The sequence below is a fragment of the Montipora capricornis genome, chromosome 14 (assembly GCF_036669925.1).
Source record: "Montipora capricornis isolate CH-2021 chromosome 14, ASM3666992v2, whole genome shotgun sequence".
In the NCBI taxonomy this organism is placed as follows: domain Eukaryota; kingdom Metazoa; phylum Cnidaria; class Anthozoa; order Scleractinia; family Acroporidae; genus Montipora; species Montipora capricornis.
Window position 1 is genome coordinate 23839634 of NC_090896.1, and position 22500 is coordinate 23862133.

The 22500-nt window shown below is 36.9% G+C and overlaps 1 protein-coding gene and 1 long non-coding RNA gene across 2 annotated transcripts in view; one reads left to right on the forward strand and one right to left on the reverse strand.

The window, feature by feature from the left end:
- Window positions 1-4824: 4824 nt before the first annotated feature.
- Window positions 4825-22500, reverse strand: part of LOC138032491 (E3 SUMO-protein ligase NSE2-like) — a 19069-nt gene continuing 1393 nt past the window's right edge. The window contains exons 2-3 of the mRNA XM_068880193.1: window positions 14184-14382; window positions 4825-6495 (exon numbers count right to left, since the gene is read on the reverse strand). Coding sequence (XP_068736294.1) covers window positions 6265-6495; window positions 14184-14382 — 430 coding nt within the window. The 3' untranslated portion in view covers window positions 4825-6264. The remainder of the gene's footprint in view (window positions 6496-14183; window positions 14383-22500) is intronic.
- On the forward strand, window positions 10938-11535 carry LOC138032492 (uncharacterized). The gene is made up of 2 exons (XR_011128380.1): window positions 10938-11232; window positions 11397-11535. It is a non-coding gene; the product is annotated as an uncharacterized lncRNA (long non-coding RNA).

The window sequence follows — 22500 nt, forward strand, 5'->3', positions numbered from 1 at the left end:
GATCAAGGTTTCTGGCTGTTGATCCTTGTCCGCCATCTTTGTTGCAAATAATGCTAGAAGCCTTGGCTTGAAAATAAAATAGCGATTCGTAATTGGCTAGCAGCGCGAACGTGACTCGATTCAGGACACAACTTTTTTGGAAGAGCGGCAAAACACTGCAACATTGTTGCCTCGAGCAGAATTGTTGGTCGCAATGGCCGTTTTTATACTAGAGACGCATAATTCGTCTGGGACGAACTTGGGCAAACAATTTTTCTGCGTCTGTTAAATTCATCTAGTATAAAGACGGCCACAAGACGCATTATGCGTCTGGACGAAGAATCTATTTTAGTGCGTCTTCGAAGACGCACTAAACTGGAAAGTTCGTTCAGACGCATTATGCGTCTAGTGCCCGTCTTTATACTAGACGAATTTAACAGACGCAGAACAAATCTTTGCCCAAGTTCGTCCAAGACGAATTATGCATCTCATATAGTTCCTCCCGTCTTTACACCAGACGGATAACATAAGAGACGCATGATTCGTCTGGACGGATTATGCGTCTCTAGTATAAAAACGGCCAATGTTTGATCAAAAGCAAACTCCATCCAACACTTCATCGAACAAAAAATGTTGGACGAACATCATCCAACATGGGTGGCCAAACGGTCGAACAATGTTGGATCGAGCAAAGTTGGAGAGTTGAATCCAACTTTGTTCGATAGTTTGGCCACGGCTTAATACCTGTTCAGGTCAGAGAGACGTAGGCTCGCCACAAAAACATTTCTCAGTTGACTTTTCCCGTACTTCTAAACGTCGGAATTGATCCAAACTTTCCACAAAAAAACATTTTTCTTTTTTGGCTTTATGCAGAGAGAATTTTCGCTTTCCGCCGAAAAAAAATTTAGTTTAGCAACATTTAGCGCAATCATTTACCATATAAGGTCAAACTAAGGTACACGAGCTGATAACCGAGATTGAGTGAAACAACCAGAGCACGCGAAATGCATTATCCGATGTTGACAATTTAATAAGATTGGTTATAGCCAACGAGGCGCGCTGCGCCGAGTTGGCTATTTGTAGGGAGTTTAAGATCTACGACGCGACGGCAACGAAAAGGTCACAAATTTTGCATATTTAATGAGCAAAAACAATAGCGTTGCACGCTGTGGACGTGCATTTTTCATTTTCGTACATTTCTTTCACGTTTTTGGCAAATCTACGACGTGAAATGACCAATTCTCAAGTTTTAAGGAAAACGTGAACAAAAGGCAGCGAATTTGAATTTTCTGTCGTAGATTCAATACCGCACCTCCTAATTCAGTTCCTGGAGAGTTACACTAGTTTTTAGAAGTTCGACAAGCCAACATAAGGACGAAAAAGATTAATAAACCTGAACTTTCAATTTTAAATGACGTTTTCGTTACCGTCGCGTCGCAGATTTTAAACTCCCACCATCTCAGTATCCAACGCGCGGTCATGGAATAACTGTTAAATATTCCAACGCAAATGAACACACGAAGTAGCATGCTTATTAGAAACAACCCAAGAAAACAGAGAATTCACGGAAGATTTTGAAGAACGACACAACAGGCACTACTGCTTTTAATGATATGGAGTAACCGGCCTTCTTTTTTTCCTCAACGCGCGAGCGGGAAGAATTCTGCTAATCCTGCAAAGTGATTAGCTCTGGGAGCGGGTGGAGTTTTTCTTTATTTTTTATTTATTTATTCATTTATTTATTAATTACAATTTATGGCATGCACAAAAACAGAGGCCAAGGGATGAAATGCAAAAGAATCAAAGACTCCATGTTAAAGCAGATCACCCGCCAACCCAAGCGGAAGCTTGTGTGATCATAGGGTTCACACACAATCTGTTTGTGTAACCGTTTCTAATTTTATAATAAATGTATTGGACTCACCGTTTGCTTCTTCTGTAGCGATATATCGATGAACATGTGGACGAACCAATGCTAAATAAACGTTGTGTTACCTCACCTGCAGTGTACTGTCGTTCTTTTTCCTCAGAAGTGGTATTTTGAGCGGCAATTTTGAACATTTCGAGTTCGCTGCTTACGGTGCCTCTTAATAGACGGACAAGGGTGGAAGGAAATTTATTAAACGGTTCCAGCGCTGGGCGATGTTTCCCCAGAAAATCGCATCGCTCAGTTTTCAAACTTCGCAGGAAAATGGCCGAAAGATTCACGCCTCTTCTCGTACTCCTCGATTGAAATTCCATGAAAACGGTCCAGAGCTAGCCCTCGAAGAAAATTGATTATTTTCGAGGGCTAGCTCCGGGCCGCACGTAAGGTAATACAACGTTTATTTAGCATTGGTCCATCCACATCAATACAGAAGAAGCAAAACGGTGAATCCAATACATTTAATACAAAATTACAAACGGTTACACAAACAGATTGTGTGGATCTTTGGTGTGTGATAAGCCGGCGTTAGGACCAAGAAAAGATTTTTTGAAGCCTGCTAAATGTTTTTAAAAGTAAACAGTGTTGCTTTACAAACTAATAAATACTATGCGACCTGCCGCCTTGGGCCCTACTCGAGTTTTTCCCTATACGGACCTCCCGGCCGGTGAATAACATACATTTAAAAATTATCCAGCGAAATCGCGGGGAATATCGCTTGATACTTAGCCGATGAGGCTGTAAGCCGCAAGAGGCTGCGTCTGTCTGACCACAAGGTATTACACAACATCTTATCAGTTCTCATCAAGTTTTCTCGCTTTTTTCACTCGTATTTCGTACTTCCAAATTTTTGGGGTTTAAGGAATTTAATAAAACAATTATTCCATTCGCGCTTGGACTTATGGGGTATTTACATGAGACAGGGACGAACTCAGACCGGAGTGAACTTGTGCCGGTACAAAATTCTTGTCACCCCGTTTACATGAAAGCAAGACGAGATGCTTGGTGCCTGGTTTCGGGATGAAATGATATGTTTTGTCTAATAAATGTATGGCTGACCCAAAAGTATACAGGCTTGAAATTTCTTGACCCGGTTTGAGATTTGTTGTCATCAATCTTGTTGCCAGAGGCTGCGATCCTTTTGGTCAGCACCAAGGATACTAACGTGCGTTTCCCGTTCGCTGGATAAGGGTAACGCAGGCCCTAGGAACGAGATTGTGCTGTCATTTAAGAGGCTCGAAAGGGTTCTCAGCTGAGCGCGCGCGCGTAAGCCACACACGCAACTCGTAAGCTGTTTGCGTCATCTCGCGATTCAAATGGGTCACCAGAAATAAACAAATACCTCTAATTTCGCTCGCCTTTCTCCTAATTCCTATATACATGGAATATAAATAGACATCTCCTATTCACGGAACCTACGAAAATTCTACACAAACGGTTTAATAGTCACTTAAATCCGTTTGTGTTGGCCTGTAGCTCTACTCGCGCGCGGACTCGAATGAGCGGGGTGACGCATGCGTAACTGCTGATCTTGTAACCCCCGATGTGTAACCCCCTAATTTTTTCTGATTTTCCAACTCTCTGCTTCCAGACGGTGAATTTTTTTTCATTTTTCGCATGTTAGCTTAGATTCATTTAAACCGTTTGTCTTTCAAATTTAAAAAAATTCTGTTGGTGAAAAAAAAAATTAGAGACAAATTTCAAAAAAACTTATATTTCTGAAAAACTGACCTACAGATTTTGTTGAATTTTAAGTATTGTAGAGAGTATTTCTAACATTATCTGGTAGCGCTGAATGGGGAAATTTTACCGTCCCGTTTCTTCAAAAAAGACCACATATGTTGATTTTAGGGCTCAAAGAAATGCCTAACATCGTTGCCATGGTAACATAATTTTCGAGGAAAATATAACATGAGATATTTACAATGTACTTAATACCATAAAAAGAAATGTATGGAGCCCGGATACGAACTCATGCTGGTATCACAGCGGATTTGGACCCACCCCATATTTAACTGTTTATCTATACCGAGTTGGATTTTGGATCGGGAAAACTTGAGGAAAAGAACTCAGATCAGTTAATTTGTTGCTTAAAAGCATTCGCGGCGGCATTTCGCATAACAGTATGCAGGGGCCCGTTTCTCGAAAGTCCCGAAACTTTACGGGCCATTTTCGGGTGTCACAATTCCCGTTGTATCTCAAGAATGGAGAGGATTTAAGTCATCAAACTTCACAGACATGTTTCTTTTAGTTGGCTTGAAAACATGTTAAAAGGTCGGCTTTCCAAAACAAGCGTTCGGCAGTTTCACAAATGGCTTTTCGGGACTTTGGAGAAACGGGCTCCAGATGCGAATTTTAATTACTTAATTAACTCCTTTCTTACAGAAGCTTAAATAACGCACTTGGAATTCATAGAATTGTCGTATTATCTTTTTAATAAGGAAAAAAAAAAGCAAAGTCAGACTTAAACTTCAGTTAAAGTTGTTGAAAGCACGTGTTGAGGCTTTTTCGTAAAGCATTGCTTTTTCTTCCATTTTATAGTTTGAATGGGCAGAGGTGCCACTTTTTGAAGAGACACATCTTGGTTGGAAGACTCGTTCTTAGACGTTTACCCTATTACAAGGATTCAGAATATTTTTCCTTTTTTATAACAAAACTTGTGAAGTCATGAGTTCTCGTATTAATTTTCAACAAGGAGAAAAAGCGAACTTAGACTTAAGTTTCAGCAAAAGTTGTTTAAAGCACGCGCTGCGGCATTTCGTAAAGTCGATGAAAAGTTTAACTCTGTCTCTGAAAGATTTGTTCTTTCAAAGTTCTTTTGCTTTCAAAAGAACAGTTCTCGATGTTTACTCCAACAGATTTACTTTGAGGTGAGAAAGAGATGGGAAAGAATTCTGCGGTTACATAAATAGAACAATTGCTATAACACAAAAGAATGAACAGTTTAATTTTGACCAATAAACTTCGCTTACACAAAAAGTTCTTAAAGTGTCCCTCGCAAGAGTGAGTATAGTAATCATTCCGTTTGTAACTGTTCAACTGAGATCAAATTATACAACCAAGTTGTAAATATAGCTTGTTAAAAACTCGCTTTAAATTAGTTAAAGCATAGAAAAGTATTGTAAGTTATTGTTGAGAAAGATTGGTTTTCAAAATGTGTTGTAGGTTCTTTTTTTACACTGAGTAATAAAGATCATTTGAAAAGAAAAAAACTACCTAATATTTTCATTTTGCCTTTTTTGCAACTCAAAACACAATATGCACTGAACCGGCTTCCCACAATAATTTTGCCCTTCGTGTGCATGATAAACACGTAATCGCAATGTGCCCTCGTGCAGTTAAGGATTGATTTCACTTGTGTTTTCAAAGTTTTGACAAAATTGCCCGAGTCGCGAATACGCGTGAAATTAATACTTAATCGCCCTCGAGCCCATGAGAAATTACATATACTAATAAAAAAAATGCTTATTTTCAGGGGGGTCCAAATCCGCGAAAGGGGGTCCCGTCTCATGTAAAGACCCCCTTCGAATGGTCCCAAGAGAAAACAAAAACAATGCTCATGGAAAATCTTGGGGGGAAAACAAAGAGTATTATGGTATTTTCTGAAGTGGCCAATTATTATTTGCAAGCTTTTTGTGTCAGAAATAGAAGATTAACCCAAAAGCAGTGAGATCATGAACTAGTCTGTACCACGAAAACGACCGTGATTAATAATACTGACAATTATCTACCGAAGTGGAAGTGACAGCAGTGTAAGTCAGGTCTACTTGAAACCTGATTAAGTCTAACCTGCACTTAAATATCAATCGAACATTCAATTTTGCCCATTGAAAATGCTTCAATAGTGTAATTTGATGTACATGTGGATAGTAAAGAAAAGGTTAAGTCGAAGCCAAAAGTGAAGAGCAAAAATCGTGCGGAAAATATACTCCTTGATCGGTAAAATAAACTTCAATTAAATTTTCGACTAGTCTAACCCAGAGTTAGTTTAATCTGGATTTTGAAAACTGTGTCCACGTTGGATAGTTCTAAGGTATCGGAGAGCAATTTATCTTCAAATCACAGATCTCCTGTTCACACTGGAATCACCTCGGCCCAAAGAAATGCGTGAGATAGGCTCTCAAATAAAATAGGAGGGCCAATCTCAGGCAATATGTGGGAGATTTTGAAGAGATGGCAACTAATCCCGTCTTTAATTTTTTGGCGAAAAACTACATGTAACATATGCTTGCAAAAGTAACTTTAGGGCTGCTATTTAAAACACTGCTTCATGACGTCAAAACTAAATAACTAATTTCTAAACAGCAATTGCTATACAGTAATGTTTATAAAAGTTATAAGTTTTATAAATTATAAGATTCTCACTTTCTTCTCTGTTTCCTTTTAATATCATGTTCCAACACTGTATTGTGTTCCAAGTCATTTTTGGTGATCTGCTGCCCACAGACAGGACACTTTGCTCGACTGCGAGCTCGACTGTCAATGTGGTGCATAATGGCATCGTGCTCATAGCTATGACCGCAAACTTTACTCTTCATTGGCTTCACCATCTCCTTTAATGTTATGGGGCATTTGGTTTGAACCTCAGGCACCTAAAAAACACAGATCGTTACAAAATAATTAATTAAACCTAATTTTCACTGTAACTCATTTTCTAAACCATCTTTGCATTTAACATGTTTTTCACTTTGCTCTCCTAGTGACAGATTGCATGGCATGCCTCGCTGATAAGTAAAGAGAGGATCTGCACAAATGAGAAGTACAGCACATGGGATATCTTTAGGGGTGCAGGGATGGCGCAGGGGTGAGAGCACTCGCCTCCCACCAATGTGGCCTGCGTTCGATTCCAAGACTCGGCATCATATGTGGGTTGAGTTTGTTGGTTCTCTACTCTGCACCGAGCGGTTTTCTCCGGGTACTCCGGTGAACCCCTCTCCTCAAAAACCAACATTTGACTTGATTAGCGTTCATTGTTAATTTCAGTTTACAGTGTCCCCAATAGACCATACCCCTTATGACAGAACACATCACACTTCTGTTAGTGTTGAGTGAATCCTGAAACATTGCATTGCGGTTTTTTAGTAGGCACTGAACAAAAGAATTTTGATGCTTTACATCATAAGGGGTAAGGCCTATTAGAGCTCCGGCGCTACAACGACTGGGCACTTCCTTTCGTTTCGTTTCCTTTTCTTTCCATAGAAACATGGGTGATGATAATAATAATAATAATAATAATAATAGTAAAATGTTAAAAGTGCATTGTAAACGAATGTCTCATTGCTCTTTACAACAAGTTTAAAAACCTACACAATGCGTCTAATCTATTTACGTTTAACAATATAAAACGAGCATGAGCGTCTGCCTTCATAGGTATGAGTGCTCGAACAAATTTGGTCAACGATATCAAAGGAAGACACCGGGAATTTTAAAAAAATATAAATAATAGGGAAAACGAAATGTATTACTAGGGTAAATTATTAGCAATGTAAAAATTTATATATAAAAAACAAGGATGTCTTTAAATGTTTGAAAGGATGCTCCCCAGCTGTGATTGGTGTATTTTGATCCTCGTTTTTCGGTGTGTTGTTCCTTCGGCAGTCCGCTGTCGTACGGTTCTGCTGTTGTTGTGTTTCTTGATCGTGGGCATCCATGCTTCTGGAATTTATATTCCACTATCCCTGTTGATGTTGTTAGGGTGAAGTCTTATGCGAATCGCCTCTTTGACCCCGCATGAGAACCAATGAGGATCACGATCAATAAACTTTACTTCGTTCTGAAGCGGGTTGTGTCCGGTGTTGTTAGCGTGTTCTGAAATGGAGTTCTTATTTCAGGTACCTCTAAAAGAATGCTCTTCGATGATCGTAAGCTACGAGTTGGGATATATTTCGTCAAGAGGTTGATAACATATCATGTAATGCTTCGTATGTGATAAGTAGAATAAAAAATTCAGTGTATTTTAACAAAATGTTTAATGTTTAATTTCCTTGAAAAAACAAGCGCAGTATATCAAGGAGAAACCAAAGCCAGAGGCTTATGCGGCATAGGTCAGAGTACAGAAATTACAACAGGTGCCTGCTAATTAATAATAATAATAATAATAATAATAATAATAATAATAATAATAACAATAACATGATAAAGAAAATATTATTAGTTAACAATAGTACTTTTGTGGACATACTGTACTTAGCAAGAAAGAGACAAAATAATAAGAAAGGAAGGAAAGTTGTGATATAAGTAAGCATAATACTTGTATAAAAGATAATTGAATGAGGGAAGAGAAACTAAAGTGACAGATTGTAATCTTTGAGTTCACTTTTATAATTAGAAAGAGTGAGGGAAGTACGTAATGAAAGAGGAATACCTTTCCAAATTTGAGGACCTTGAACACGGATGGAGTAAGAATATTTCAAGGAATGAAAGATGCAAGTTATCTCTTTGACGAGTAGAATAGTGAAGAGAGAAGAAAGTGGGATAGGGAAAACCTTTAGCATATGCAGAAATATGAAGCAAGCGACCTGATACTTGTAAATGTGAAAAATAATACGTAACCTGAACTATTTAAGAGAGTGACTGTGAGTATGTGGGGGTGAATAAGTAATGATTCTAAGAACTTTTTTTTCAAGGTTGGAGATGTAAGTGGAGGCCCAGATAATCGAGCAGTATTGGAGATAGGGAAGTATTAGAGAATTATACAAGGTGCATAGAGTACTGGATAGAAGAAATTGTAGCAATTTTATGATGATCCCAATAGATTTAGCAATTTTAGACAAAACTGCCTTTATGTGAGGTTTACATAAGAGATTTTGATGGATGATGACCCCAAGAAACGTAGTACTGTATGTTCAACTCTTTGTATGGTACTACCTAATATCAATACAGATGGTGAGTTCATTAGAATTGATCATCTTTCTAGACGGATGAAATATAACGAATTTAGTTTTATCAGGATGTAAAGTTAACTTATTAGCCTTGAACTATATAGCACCAAAAGAAAGTTCAGAATTAACAATGCTAAATAGTTCAGATATATGATTATGCTGAAGAAAGAGGGTGGTGTCATCAGCAAAGAGGATGAAGGAAAATAGGGTACAGAGGATGCAAAGATATCATTAATGTAATACTATATGAGAAAAAGGAGTGGCCTCAGTAGAGAGCCCCGAGAGACTCAACATTAATAGTTTGGAGGAAAGATCTACAGTTGGCTATTTTAACAAATTGACATCTAGAATTCAGATAATCTTGGAACCAAGACAGAGAAATATGGTGTACCTTGTATACCATAAAAATTCAATTTGTCTAATGGGATGGAAGGGCTAACCCTATGAAATGCCTTCTTGAGATCTATAAAGACACCGATAGTCATACTATTTCTTTCAAAAGCTTCATATATCTGGTTTGTAAGCTCATTGTTTACCTCTGAAACCATATTGGTGATTATTCAGAATGTCAGATTTAATTTAAAGTAGCTCATAAGACAATGATACATAACATTTGCAAGAATTTTAGATTGAGATAAGTCTCTAATTGGTGAAGTTTGTTTTGTTGCCACTCTTGTAATTATTAGAGAATTTTGCTAAGTTTTAAATTGTCAGGGACACTGCCAGTGGAAAAGGAGAGATTACAGATATTGGATAGAGGAGCTGCAAGAAGGTCAGCAGATGCCTTATGACCTGACATTAATACCATCGATCCCTTCACTGTTAACTGGCAACCAGTGCAAATCTCTTAGAAAACAGTGAAGGTGTGATGCCATCTCTTGGCTCAGCTCAAACCAACAAACAAGCAACTTTATTTTATTTCTTGGCCTATTTACATATACATGTACAAGGTTACAGTAATTAAAATGAAATATTTAATTTATCACTGAAACACATTAAAAGAAAAGGAAATTGCCAGAAGTCTGGACTACCCAAGTAGATGTCAATTTAATCGAGTGGGGAGCCCAGGACTAAAATATAATGGCTGTTTACAATACATTTAAAACTAATTAACCTAGTAATGATAAACAAGAATAAAGAAAGAAAGCTTCCTACATTACGAAACTAATAAAATAGATTATTAAGTAAGATTTAAACCATGTTTGACAATTGAAATAGAGTTGAGATTGTCTACATGTAGTTGTTATAACTATTAAGTTTAAGAGATTTGATATGATTTTTGAAAGCCCAGAGGGAAGAAAGATTCTTTGAAGATTTGTCTAAGGAATTCCACAACTGTGAACAGCTACTTCAAAGCGACCTTAGACCATATTGACTAGTGTTAGTATGTTTAAGAAATAAGTTATGATTAGTTGACTGTAGAGTTGAATATGAGTGTATAGAAGAGGTGCTTTGAAAATAATCATTAAAGATTGGTGGAAGTAATGAGTGAAACCAGGAATAAACAAAAGACTTGTAGCACGATACACATGTACATCAGTGTAACATAGAGCACTTTCATGAAAATGTGTAAAATATCCCCAAATCATCATTACTTGCCAGATATTAAGTAATTAACATCAAAGAAACATATTTGGAAAATTTTCAGGGTATAATTCTTGTCTACAGCTTGTTTTAGAAATTACCCAGAATCCTTTTTGGGCGTGGCATCTGACTATTTGGTTTGCTTAGCATGACTATTATCGCTAAAATACAACAAACTTAACTAACACAATTACTTCTAAATCATGTATACTAAAAAGAGGCAATTATTTATTCATTTACAGTCAAAGGCACTTAATAAATATTATTTCTTTTTTTCTGTAATTCCCCACAAAGGTGTCACAAAGTGCCAGCAAGCCCAAAAGCTGTTTTATTTTTGTCTAGTTTTTTCATGTCAGTGATGTTCTCTCTAACAAAAGAGAGGCCTTTAAGCCCTGAAGATCTTTTATTCCCTCCACCTTTTCAGCATTTGAAATGCTTTTCTTCTCAGTATTCATCTCTAAAGTCCTCGTACGCTATTGTGTAACGCAATCGTCACTTACCTCTAATATTTTCCCGCTTTTCCCCCTGATTTGTTATATAAACACCCCCCAAGATACTAAGGAGAGGTTACACAGGACTCCTTCGATGTTTGTTGTGGATTTCGGCTGGAAAGTGTCTTCAATTCTAGTTTGATTTGGCACGTTTTCTGCTACGAGCGTGGTTGTAATTTGATCGTTACGCTGAACACACGTGGAGTTCAACTGGAAATATGTTTCCGATTCACTGTTGGTAGAATTTCTTCGTTTTAAGCCTACTGAAGACTATAAAATTTAGCAGGATTTGAAGACCAGTAAGTGAACTGTGCTGCAGCTGTGTATCGGCGACGGTTGGTAACTAGAGGCTGAGATACAGGTTTTCTTGTTGGTAAGTAATATTCAATTTTACTAATTGAAAGTACGCAACAGATTTGTTTCCGAACACGAAAATTCTTTATTTCTTCATCGCCGTTTGAGATCTTTGAAAACCTTTCGTACTCGATGGTGAACAATGTTATGAACTTTACTCAAACAAATTCTCTTCTTTTGTAGGTGCGTTTGGAAGTCGCTAGCCTGGTATTTGTAAGGCATGGAGCGCTGTCGGACCTTGAGCGTTACACAAGCACTAAAGGGCAACCGTCCTTAGAATTATAATTCTCTTTATTTGTAAAATAAATGTGGAGAACTGTAATTTTGCGTATAGTGTCATTTTTTCCTATTTAATATTTCTGCTCTGTTGAATTTTCTTAAATAGATTGCATTGAGGGTGAAATTTTACTTTTTTAACTATTTCATGCAAATTAGTTGTTACGCGTTACACGCTGATTTTGTAACTATTTTCTTGCATTTTGAAGATTTTTTTGTTCTTATGTTCTTCCAAATGATAATTTTTTAACATATCACTTAACAACAATCCCTGTTCAAGTAAGGTAGAAAATTTGAACGAAATCCGTCATTAGCTTGCAAAGATATTGGAAAATATATTTGAGCAACCACTAATGTACATGTGTATCGTGCTTCAAGTCAAAACTAAGAATTTGAATTTCAATTATGTACATCAGTTAATTTTAATATAAACATACATGTAGTAAGCTTTTTAAAAAGAGTTTCAGTGTGCGCTTGTGGGTGTTATAACTCTCACAAGTCTTTTTTGAATCACCTGAAGTGGTTTTAAAAGATGGATAGGTAAGTCCCCAAATTTGGACTCCATAGATCAAAAAAGGGTAAATTAATGAGTAATAGAGCATAACAAGAATGTCAGAATTAACAAGGTATCTAACTTTACTTATTTTTACATAAGCTTGCATATTCCTTTGTTCTTTTCGGGGCGAATATATTTTATAACCCCCAAATCAACTGTCTGAAAAGCTGTGTGCGGCTTTGATTGTTTGAAGGGAAGAGCAGGGCTAATGAACAGCTAATTTAAATGTGAGGGGATTATGTGTTAATATGCATGAGGGATAAGTGACATATCCCCCTTGCATATTAATACATAATCCCCTCGTATTTAAATTAGCTTTTCATGAAGAACAAATTTACAAATGTTTATTTGGAAATATTACCGGTAAGTTAACAATGGTAACAAATTTGCGAACTTACACTAAAGTTTCTTCTATTGCAAACCCCTTCCAGACAGGGACAGTTTCAATTTTGTTCATTTATGGTTCACTAATTCAAGGTCTTTCAGGAGTGGCCAGATCTGAATTTAATGTCTCCTTGATGACTTATAATAAGGGTTTGCTGGTATTAACAGACAGCACTTCAAGATTCTTTGCGTACAATAGATGATTTTCTCAATGCAATCAAATCACTGTTTGATTGACTAAAATAGAAAAATCTTGCCCTACTTCTTAATTTTTGGTAGAACAGGGCTCGAAATTAACATTTTTAGTAAGGCGCCAATTGGCGACTGATCCAAAAATTTTGGTCGCCAGATCTTAACTTTTAGTCGCCATTTTTTTTCACTGATATTTTTTTCTTCATTTTTCTGATGATCATTTACACATGCAATCTTCTTCATAGTCCTAAGTTTAGGTACACGTAAGCTTCTAAGACTGAGATACTAAAACTTAAAAGGAAGCCAGGGCTCGTAAAACATATCATTATGCATTACGAGGTAAATAATCAATGTGAAAGCAGCTTTAGTCACGTTTCCTGTGCTTCCTCCGCTTTTGTTAAGTTTCCATGTAACATCGAGTCTATAGCTTACATAAATAGACGAACCTGAACATAAACAATCACCAGTTTTCCATATTTTCAGCGCTAAAAAGCCAAGGCTTCGTTGTGAACTTCACGCTTCAATGATTGCACGTGTTGTTTAGTGCGCCCGCAATACCAGCTGCTTAATCAAACATGGCGCTCGATTATGAAACATGGAGATCGAAGAGCCAGAAGAGTCGTGGGTTTTTTTTTGTTATTTCTGGGCGCATAAATCGTGCATTTTATCCAAAACTACGGTTGATTTGCCTTTGAGGTTCAAAGGATGAAGGAAAAAGGTGAAGGTTAGTCGCCCACTGGCGACTAGCTCTAAAAATCTAGTCGCCAACGCTTGATTTTTGGTCGCATTGGCGACCAGTGAGTCGCAATGTCGAGCCCTGTAGAATTAGGAAAGATACATATTCCAATGCATTATGGGAAAGTGCACGAACTAAAAGTCTTTTTAAGGACGGTGCCTACTAATTCAAAGGCATTTGCCCAGTTTACTGGATATGCAGGAAAAGCAGATCTTAACAAACTTGTGTTATTGAAATCCAAAAAGAAAATTGGGGTTAACCACACATTTTTCGAAGATACACAATGTAATTAATCAACAATATTTGTTAATTGCTTTAAAATACAAAGCAATGTATGGCGTTCTTTTCCAAATTGAAGATTACAATGTAATTATCTCTGAAAAATGCATGGTTGCCCCCAATTTTCTTTTTGGATACCAAGAGCACTTGCTACCGGTAAGTTCTGCTTTCTCCGCATACCGGTAGTTTTGAACCGCAAAAAATATCCAGGGCTGTATTAATAATCACTGCTGATAGGAAATCCAAGTATCTTGAGATGCGCAGAACATGCAATTACAGTAGAAGGCACTGTCCTTAATGTGCTTTCTTCAGCACATTTTAAAAACATCAGACTTGTGATTCATGTATGATCTCTTACATGTATGTGAATTGTCAGATTGTACAATCCCATGTATACTGTAGGATGAAAATGTACAAATAAAAGAACTGTTATTAATTTTAAATGAGTGCATACATGTAACTCTAGATCTATACAACAACTGTAAGGAGTCAAAAAACTCAGAAAACCAGGCTACATATCTGTTATATTGAATTCCTCTCTGCTCACCTGTGACATTATAATGTCTTCATCTTCAAGCGGCTGTGTATTTGCACTTGGCAAAGGTTGGCCTTCATGGTGAATATTCCATACTTTTGCTCTAAATTCTTTAACTTTCAGGTGGCTCTCTAAGTCAGAATCTGTATTTCCAGCTTCTAGAGAGCCAAGTTTTTCTTTGAAGATCTCCTCAATATTTGGGATGTCATCACTTGAACAGGAAAAAAAATAATAACATGTAAGGAAAAACTGCAGCTCAGGAGCATCAGATATTTCTAAACTATAAATGCATTCCTTTTTATTTATGGCTGCCGCAGTGCTTTAACCTGCAATTGTCCTTGGAACTCTAACACGTACGTAATCTGATGTAATGGAATTTATTAAAAGAGGCAGGTTGCTTTTGCAGAAGAGAGCAGGGCTAACAATTGGCACTCGCCATCAGCCATGTAAATTGTACCAGGGCAAACTGAAAATAATTATTGAGGTTTAATCGCCTGATATGCGACTACAACACAACACAGTACAAAGTTTAACAGAAGAAAGCAACAATAATCGGGACAGTATAAAATCATAAGGCCATTGCCTGACCGTAACTCCTGTTCTTTTCTTTTCCCCAACTCTAAGTTCACTGAATTCTGCGCACGTTTAGTTTTTAAGTGGAAAATTCCAAAAGGATTTAACAATACCAAAATCCAAGCAGATCAATCCATCAGACACCTTTTTTTTTTAAATTTCTGTTGCCATGTTACTTCAGCCTAACCCAGAGTACTTTGCTGTCATTTTCATTACATGTGCTATCGCTTTAATAGTTTTGGAATGCTAATGACAAGCTGGTAGGGGAGACACCTATAATGTTGTGAGATGCTGCCAACAAAAAAACCGAGGAGTAGCAGTTTAACTTTCGAGTGTTGATGTTAAAGCCATCATGTTAAAATCAGTGAGAATTGCCTTCATGTAAACATAGTGAGTGGAAATCCAGGGCCACTTCATTATGTCCCGGGCAACTACATGTAAGAATTCAAGGAAAGTGGCCTAATGCTGGCAAACAATGACTGAATTTAATTTCTAGCCCGGGAAGAGAGGACCTTCCTTTGGGGAGTGAGGGGGCTTGTATAATAAAAGAGTGGAGGGGCATATCAGCAGAGTTGCCAATTTCCAGAACTTAAATTTATATATGCATGCCGCTGATGACAAACAGTGATAGGGTTCAGGTCTGATGAATAAATCTTGCCCCCCAAAAGTCAACAACGTCAAACCAACATCACTTAATTGTCCATTACCAGTAGTTATACAACTGAATGAATGATTTATACTGTAGTTAACCACAACTAATTAAGATGGTTCTCTGTTTCCTTTTCCCCTTCTTTTTCCTTTATCTTAGAAACCAGAATTAGAAAGCCAATTAACTTAATCCAGGATTAGCATAAAATTTGGTTCCATTCTTTTAACTTTTTGGTGGACATTTCTTTTGATGATTTATGTTTTCAAGATTGACTTCCTCTAAGGTAAGATTTTCCCGAATGTCCGCTTTGAACGACATTTGGGAGCAAGGAAATAGATTCTTTGGTTAATTTTTAATCTGGGATCAGCAGTAAACTGCTTTAGAACAACCAGACCCAGGGTATTCACTGAGAATCAGGAAACAGAGAATTATCTAGCGTATCTATTAATTTTGAGTATTTCAAATTTGTCAAATAAATAATTACATATACATGTACAATTACAGTAATTACATTAACTAATAAATAACCAAATATACATATTACATGTACAAAAAACATTTTAAAGGGAGAAGTATTAACTAAATAGCACAGTCAAACATAAGATATAAAAGACACAATGTATATTTGGGTTGGAGACTTCCAGAAACCACAAGGCTTTTATGGCTTTTATAGCTGCAACAGAGCTTGGTTGTCATGAACAAGCTATTTTGCCAGGATATGAGAAGTGGGCATCCAATTTTAACAGGACCAAAGGCCCCATCCTCTTGGTGCATGCTCTCCCAGAAAATTTTGAAATCTACACTGTAGAAACTTGGAAAAACTATTTCTGGGCATCAAAATTAGCTAAGGTAATGACAAAATATTTATGAACCAAAGGAACACTACTTTCAATTTTTAAAAGACTTCATTCAAAGGGAATGAAAGAGTTAGTCAAATATTCTTTGGTAAGTGACAATACCACAGTGTTTATGAGAAAACAATACAGGTAGTAAAAATCTATTCAAAATACCTGTTTCCGGAACATTACACTGTATTAGTCATTTGCCAGAAAGAACTCGACTAAAAATTCATGTCATCTTTATGAAATCTTCTCACATATCAAAATTCACCCCTTACATAATGATATGCAAATTTTTTAAGCTCAAATGTTACAAAATCTCACAAAACCTTTTCCAGCAAAACATTTTATTGAAACAAACCACAAAATTTCTACATGTACTGTATAAGAGGCAAAAACCCTTCATACTTCATTGCGAGCGTGAAAATAAGAAACCCAATCCCTGTCAAACCTTACGTAATAACCATACGCAACAAAATAAATTTCTCACTGGAGTTCAGGATCAAACCTTTTTTTCTAATAATGAAGCAAAAAATAGACAACAAGCTTTCTTTCAAATAATTCTTGATTAACAAGATTTAGTCAAATTTCCAATAGTTTTTTTGCCTGAAGACTGTGAAGAGTTGAGTACAAATAAATAAAACAAGTAACAGACTTTGTGTCAGAAACCAAAAAACCATACGCAACTAAATAAATTTCTTACTGGAGTCAGGATCAAACCCTTTTCTAAAGAACCTTTCCATGAATAAAGAAGCATAAAGTAGACAACAAGCTTTCTTTCAAATAATTCTTGACTGTTAAGAATCAAGGCTGCAAATATCGGCCGGTCAACGGACAATGTCTGGCCAAAAATAGGTTTTGTCCGGTCGTTTACCCTGGTAACAAAAAAAAATTAGAGTTTCAAGTTTTAAATATTTAAAGGTTCAATATTATTGGCATTTGTGAAAAAGGAGAGTAAAAGACAGATACTTAACTACCAGACCAAGAACTTTAAATAAATGATTCGTAGTAGTCATAAAATTTCTGGCTGTCGTTGCACCGCAAATTAGCGGGTATTACATATGTGCACCGGTCACGGGTGTGAATTACTTTATTATTAGTCCGTGTTGGTTTTGTAAACATGATGCGAGAAGGATAACAAAACCTCTCAATGTTATAATATAGATTAAAAAGGCTCAAAGGGAAGAAATCTATCATCACTTCTGGCACGCCCCTAATAAAAGCTTGGTTACCAAGGCATGGGTTGCACTTGGGAAAAGTTTTCAACTTTGCTGACCAAAAAAACCACATAAATAGGAAACCACAATCAGAAATTAAAACGTTTAGCCAACGTTGTAGGGTCGCACTAGTAGAGTTTTGACTGAGAGAACATTTCGTTGTCATTTCAAGCAACATGGGTCCTGATGAAGCCTTATTTATAACTATTGCAGTGATTATGCTACTTTTTAGGCTGATCAACACTTTCTCTTGTTCGTTCGTCCACTTTTCGCAAAATCGTTTGAAAGTTTTCTAGCGTTATGATTCCTATTGTTTAGCTTGAGTTCTCCAAAATATGCCTACCCCACCCAAGCACTAGAGCGCCTCTGATGTTTTAGCCGACTTTCCAAAATTTTTCCAAATGGAAAACTTAGGGTCTCACTTGGAAATGTGAACTGATGAAAGATTTTTACCGCAAACTAAACAAATTTTCCGAAAAGTTTCCCAAGTGCAAGAAGCTTTTTAGTGATGGTAATGTAGATAAGAATTGGATTTACCGACGTTATACATCACAAGGATTAGGGAATGTTTCCCCATGGAGTATGGACTTGAAAGTAGCAAAATTAGGCTGTCGTTCTAGTATTCTAAATGGAAAAAAGAGAGTTGCCTGTTAGTAACATTTCCCCGGTTCCTTTTAATAAGATATATAGCAGTGAAACATTTTAAGATTTACCCTTATTCATAAAATTCCGAGCTCAAATTGTGTCAAATCAGTGGACGTGGATTCTACTTGTGTTACTTGTAAATGCACATCACTTAGCTTTTATTAAGATGAAAATCAACTAGGTTGCAAGCCTCAGTCAATTTCATCAACTTCATATAAGACATAGAACTCAAGCAATAGTAGTAAGCACAAATGTGATACTGATTTTGCTGTATGCATTCCACTTTTCCCACATTGAGATCGATGCTCATGTACAATAAATGCTTTGAAAATGTACTTGTTTCAAATTTAAACATCATGTGAAGGGGGGAGGGGGCACTTTTATAGCGATAAGACGTACTGGATGCTTGTCCGGCCAAAAGTGGGATACATGTATGTCCGAGCAGAAATACGTTTGACTGGACAATTTGACCAGCGCCAGCCGGGAAATTATTTGCAGCCCTGAGAATTAGTCACATTTCCAATTTCAACTAAATACCGTAAGGTTAACCCTTTAACACCCAAACCGGCCTAAACCGGCCAGACTTAGTATTTTACTCTGTCTAACGCCAGAATAATTAATATAAAATAATTTATAAGGTTTTAAAGCAGATACGAAACTGTGGATGTTTCTCCTGCAACACACAATTTAAGTTCGCTGTTTTGGTTCATTGATAGTAATCAGAAATTTGAAGATCCTAAAGTAATCTAGGACAGTACATGTAATTGTTGATTATTAACATACAGCTTTTTAATGTACAGCTCAGTGTTTGACGGTCGATCAAAAGATGCTGTTGCTGTCGAAGTCCATTAATCCTTGCTTTGAAGATTTCAGATGTTTATTTTCCACCGCCTGACTTGTTTATCGAATTGATGTTCCATTCTTGAGCTCCATAAAGGTATATTTTGTTTAAAGATCCGTGCAAACGCCATTCGTGTTATATCGACTTCGATGCCATTGCAGGTTAATTAAATATTCTACTGTGTCCAGTGGATAAAATCTAGGCATTTCTATTACATGTACCCCCTGAAACCTACCAAAGATATGTGCAAACAGGGCTTGAAATTAACTTTTTTGCTCAGGTGGAAAATTTGGTCACCAGATCATAAATTTTGGGCACCAAATTTGCATGCAAGGAAAGCCATAATTATTAAATAGCACAAAAAAACAGCATAAGAAAGATCTCTAAAGCCATTGTTGTTTTTGGCTTTGTCTTTAGTTTGGTGATGGTGTTCTGTAAGGTTATTTGAAATGGAGCAAAGCACAGTCCGTGGTTTCCACAGCATGGGTCCTTTATCCTTGCTTTTCACTTATTCAAAACGTAGTTCTTTATTCTCCTACAGGTTGCGTGGCAAGCAACTTACCTTTATCGCAAGTAAACGCAATACTAAAATTGCTCGGCCTAGAACCCCACACAACCACAATGCTCGTCTGATTGATATAAAATGAAAGGAACGGCTCGTATACCGTTTCAGTAGCCTCTAGAATTCGCCCTTGTCACACAGCGGCCATATTGTATTGACCAGTTCTGAAAATCTAGTCGCCAGCACTCAATTTTTGGTCGCATTGGTGACCAGTGAGTCACAATTTCAAGCCCTGGCAGAAGACTCTAGGCACAGAGACAATACTAAAAACACTTAAGGTTAATCATTGAAATGAGCACTAGGCCGCAGGGTCACGTTATCTTCAATTTGACTCGTGACAAGCCCACGATTCTCATACAGTCATTCTTCTAGACTGGCGAGCTACCGAGCCACTCTATCAATGTAAAATGACCCATAAGTGACAAGCCGTCGATAATAATACCGGTAATTACCCGGTAATAATAATAATTTATTCATTTCTATTGCGTCAGACACATTAAAATATGATCACCGGTATGTCACAATCAAATTAAAATAATAATAGTAATTATTAAATTCTCAACCTCGGATAATGCATTTCGCGTGCTCTGATTTGTTCACTCAATCTCGGTTATCAGCTCATATACCTTGGTTTGACCTTAAATGGTAAATGATTGCGTTAAGCGTTGCTAAACTAAAAATGTTTTCGTCGGAATGCCAAATTTCTCTTTGAATAAAGCCAAAAAGGAGAAAAAAACTTTTTTTGTGGAAAGTTTGGATCAATTCCGACGTTTAGAAGTACGCGAAAAGGCAAGAAATGTTTTTGTGATGAGGCTGCGTCTGTCTGACAACAAGGTATTACACAACATCAGATCAGTTCTCATCAAGTTTTTTTCGATTTCGCTCGGATTTGCTCGCATTTTCCGCTCGTATTTCGTACTTCCAAATTTTTGGAGTTGAAGGAATTTAATAAAACAATTATTCCATTCGCGCTTGTTGGATATGAGACTGGTTATAGCCAACTCGGCGCTACGCGCCTCGTTGGCTATTTACCATCTCATATCCAACGCGCGCTTATGGAATAATTGTTAATTATTACTATACAATACACAATTAGAAATATTAAAAAACCTAATCAAAAATTTACATTTTATGGTAGAAAATGTACTAGTTAAAAAAAAAAATAATAATATTGGTAAATTAAACAAATGTGTATCTATCTACATGTATGTACGCAATTTATTAAAAGTAAATCCAATACTATATACTGGTAAAACCCTTAAAAGCGTCTCAAAATATATTGAATGTTCTAGTAAAAGCTTGTTATTACATGTAGATCTAAACAAGTTGTTAGATTTAGATTAAAGAGTACTAAGACTGCTAATTATGTTGGTGCCATACCATAGATTGCCTTATACAAGTAAATAATGACTAAAACCTTAAAAATTATTCTAAAGTGCACCTGTAAGCAGCCAGTGTAGTTGCAAAAGCACTGGTGAAGTATGATCAAAGCGTGAGGTATTACAAATAAGGCGGGCAGCAGTATTTTGAACACGTTGTAACTTTGACATAACATATAACAAACTGTTACAATAATCTATTCCACTCATAAACAATGCATGTACTAATAATTTCATAGATTCAACTGATAAACATTTCCTTATACGCCTAATATTATGTAAATAAAAATAAGAAGCACTACATATTTTGATTTGTGTAACCATACTGAGCTGCTCGTCAAACCAACAGCCCACATTCTTGGCTACTTGAAGGGGGCAATCAAATGATCACCCACAGTAAGGGGTACATGTACATCACACAGTTTATCCAACTCCTGTCTAGTGATGATCAGTAGATATCGAAATTTGTCTTGGGCCAGTCCAACAACATCCATGGATGAAGATCCTCTATGCACCATTGCAATGCAGTAACTGCCTTAACATGACTTGCATGTGTGACCTCTCACGGGAACATACACAAATGACTTTCCGGGAAATGGGTTTTTCACACGGCTCTCTCACAGGTTGCTCGCGCCTTGAAAAGTCAAGTGACCAAGTGGCACTGCACAACCAAACAAGTTCTCAGAAATCCCGCACGAGCGGTTGAAGATTTTACACTGCTCGAAAAAAATTTTGCACAAGTGGGTCAATGTTTTGTTTCTGTTGCTATGATTTCACGGGTTAACGCAAACGGCTCTTAAAAAATTATAGTCGTTTGAACGAGACCTGACCTTAAAAATGAAAAGCGCAAAACTGTGCTAAAAGGAACTGAGACATCACAAGGAGTAACAAATGAAACGGGCATCTTGGCATCACGGCCATGAACAACAATGACATTTAAATTTAATTCCCTTTCAACGCCAATATGTGGATGCCCACATAATTTCACGAGTTTAGAACAGCTAACATTACAACTTATCCAACGGCTTAAAGGCCCACCTTCAACCAACAGACATTGCATGCCCTGGAACAATTTTCATAAATTATATGAAAATCCCACTAAAGCTGAAATTCATCCAGTTAGATCGCTACGATTAGGAACTCGAATTTTCATAACAAAAGCAAACGGTTGAAAAGTTTGTCGGTTGAAGGTGGGCCTTTAATGTTGAAAAACGTTCATTTTTCTCTGCGAAAAAGATTACAATTTTTTCATCACCTTGTAGAGATCACTTGGGAAAAACGCAAAGATCAAAATATTATATTTGCATTATTAACACATGAGTTCCCACATTCCTTGCGAATTTGCATAGAAAAAAAGAGAAAAACCATGTGACAGGTAAGGCAACAATCAGTTCAACCCATACTGTTATCAAGAAACACCGTATGATGCTTAATTATCTCGAGTCCTTTGAAAGAATGATTCGTTTTTGGTTTTACGGTGTGTTGTTTGAACAAGTGGAGGCTTCTGCAAACGAGTGGTATGTGATATTTATTACACGGTTGCCTCCCTGGTTCAAACGAGTGGACTTTTCTAGCGAACGAGTGGGCAGTTTTTTTACACAACTGACTGTGTGTCATCTGTGTA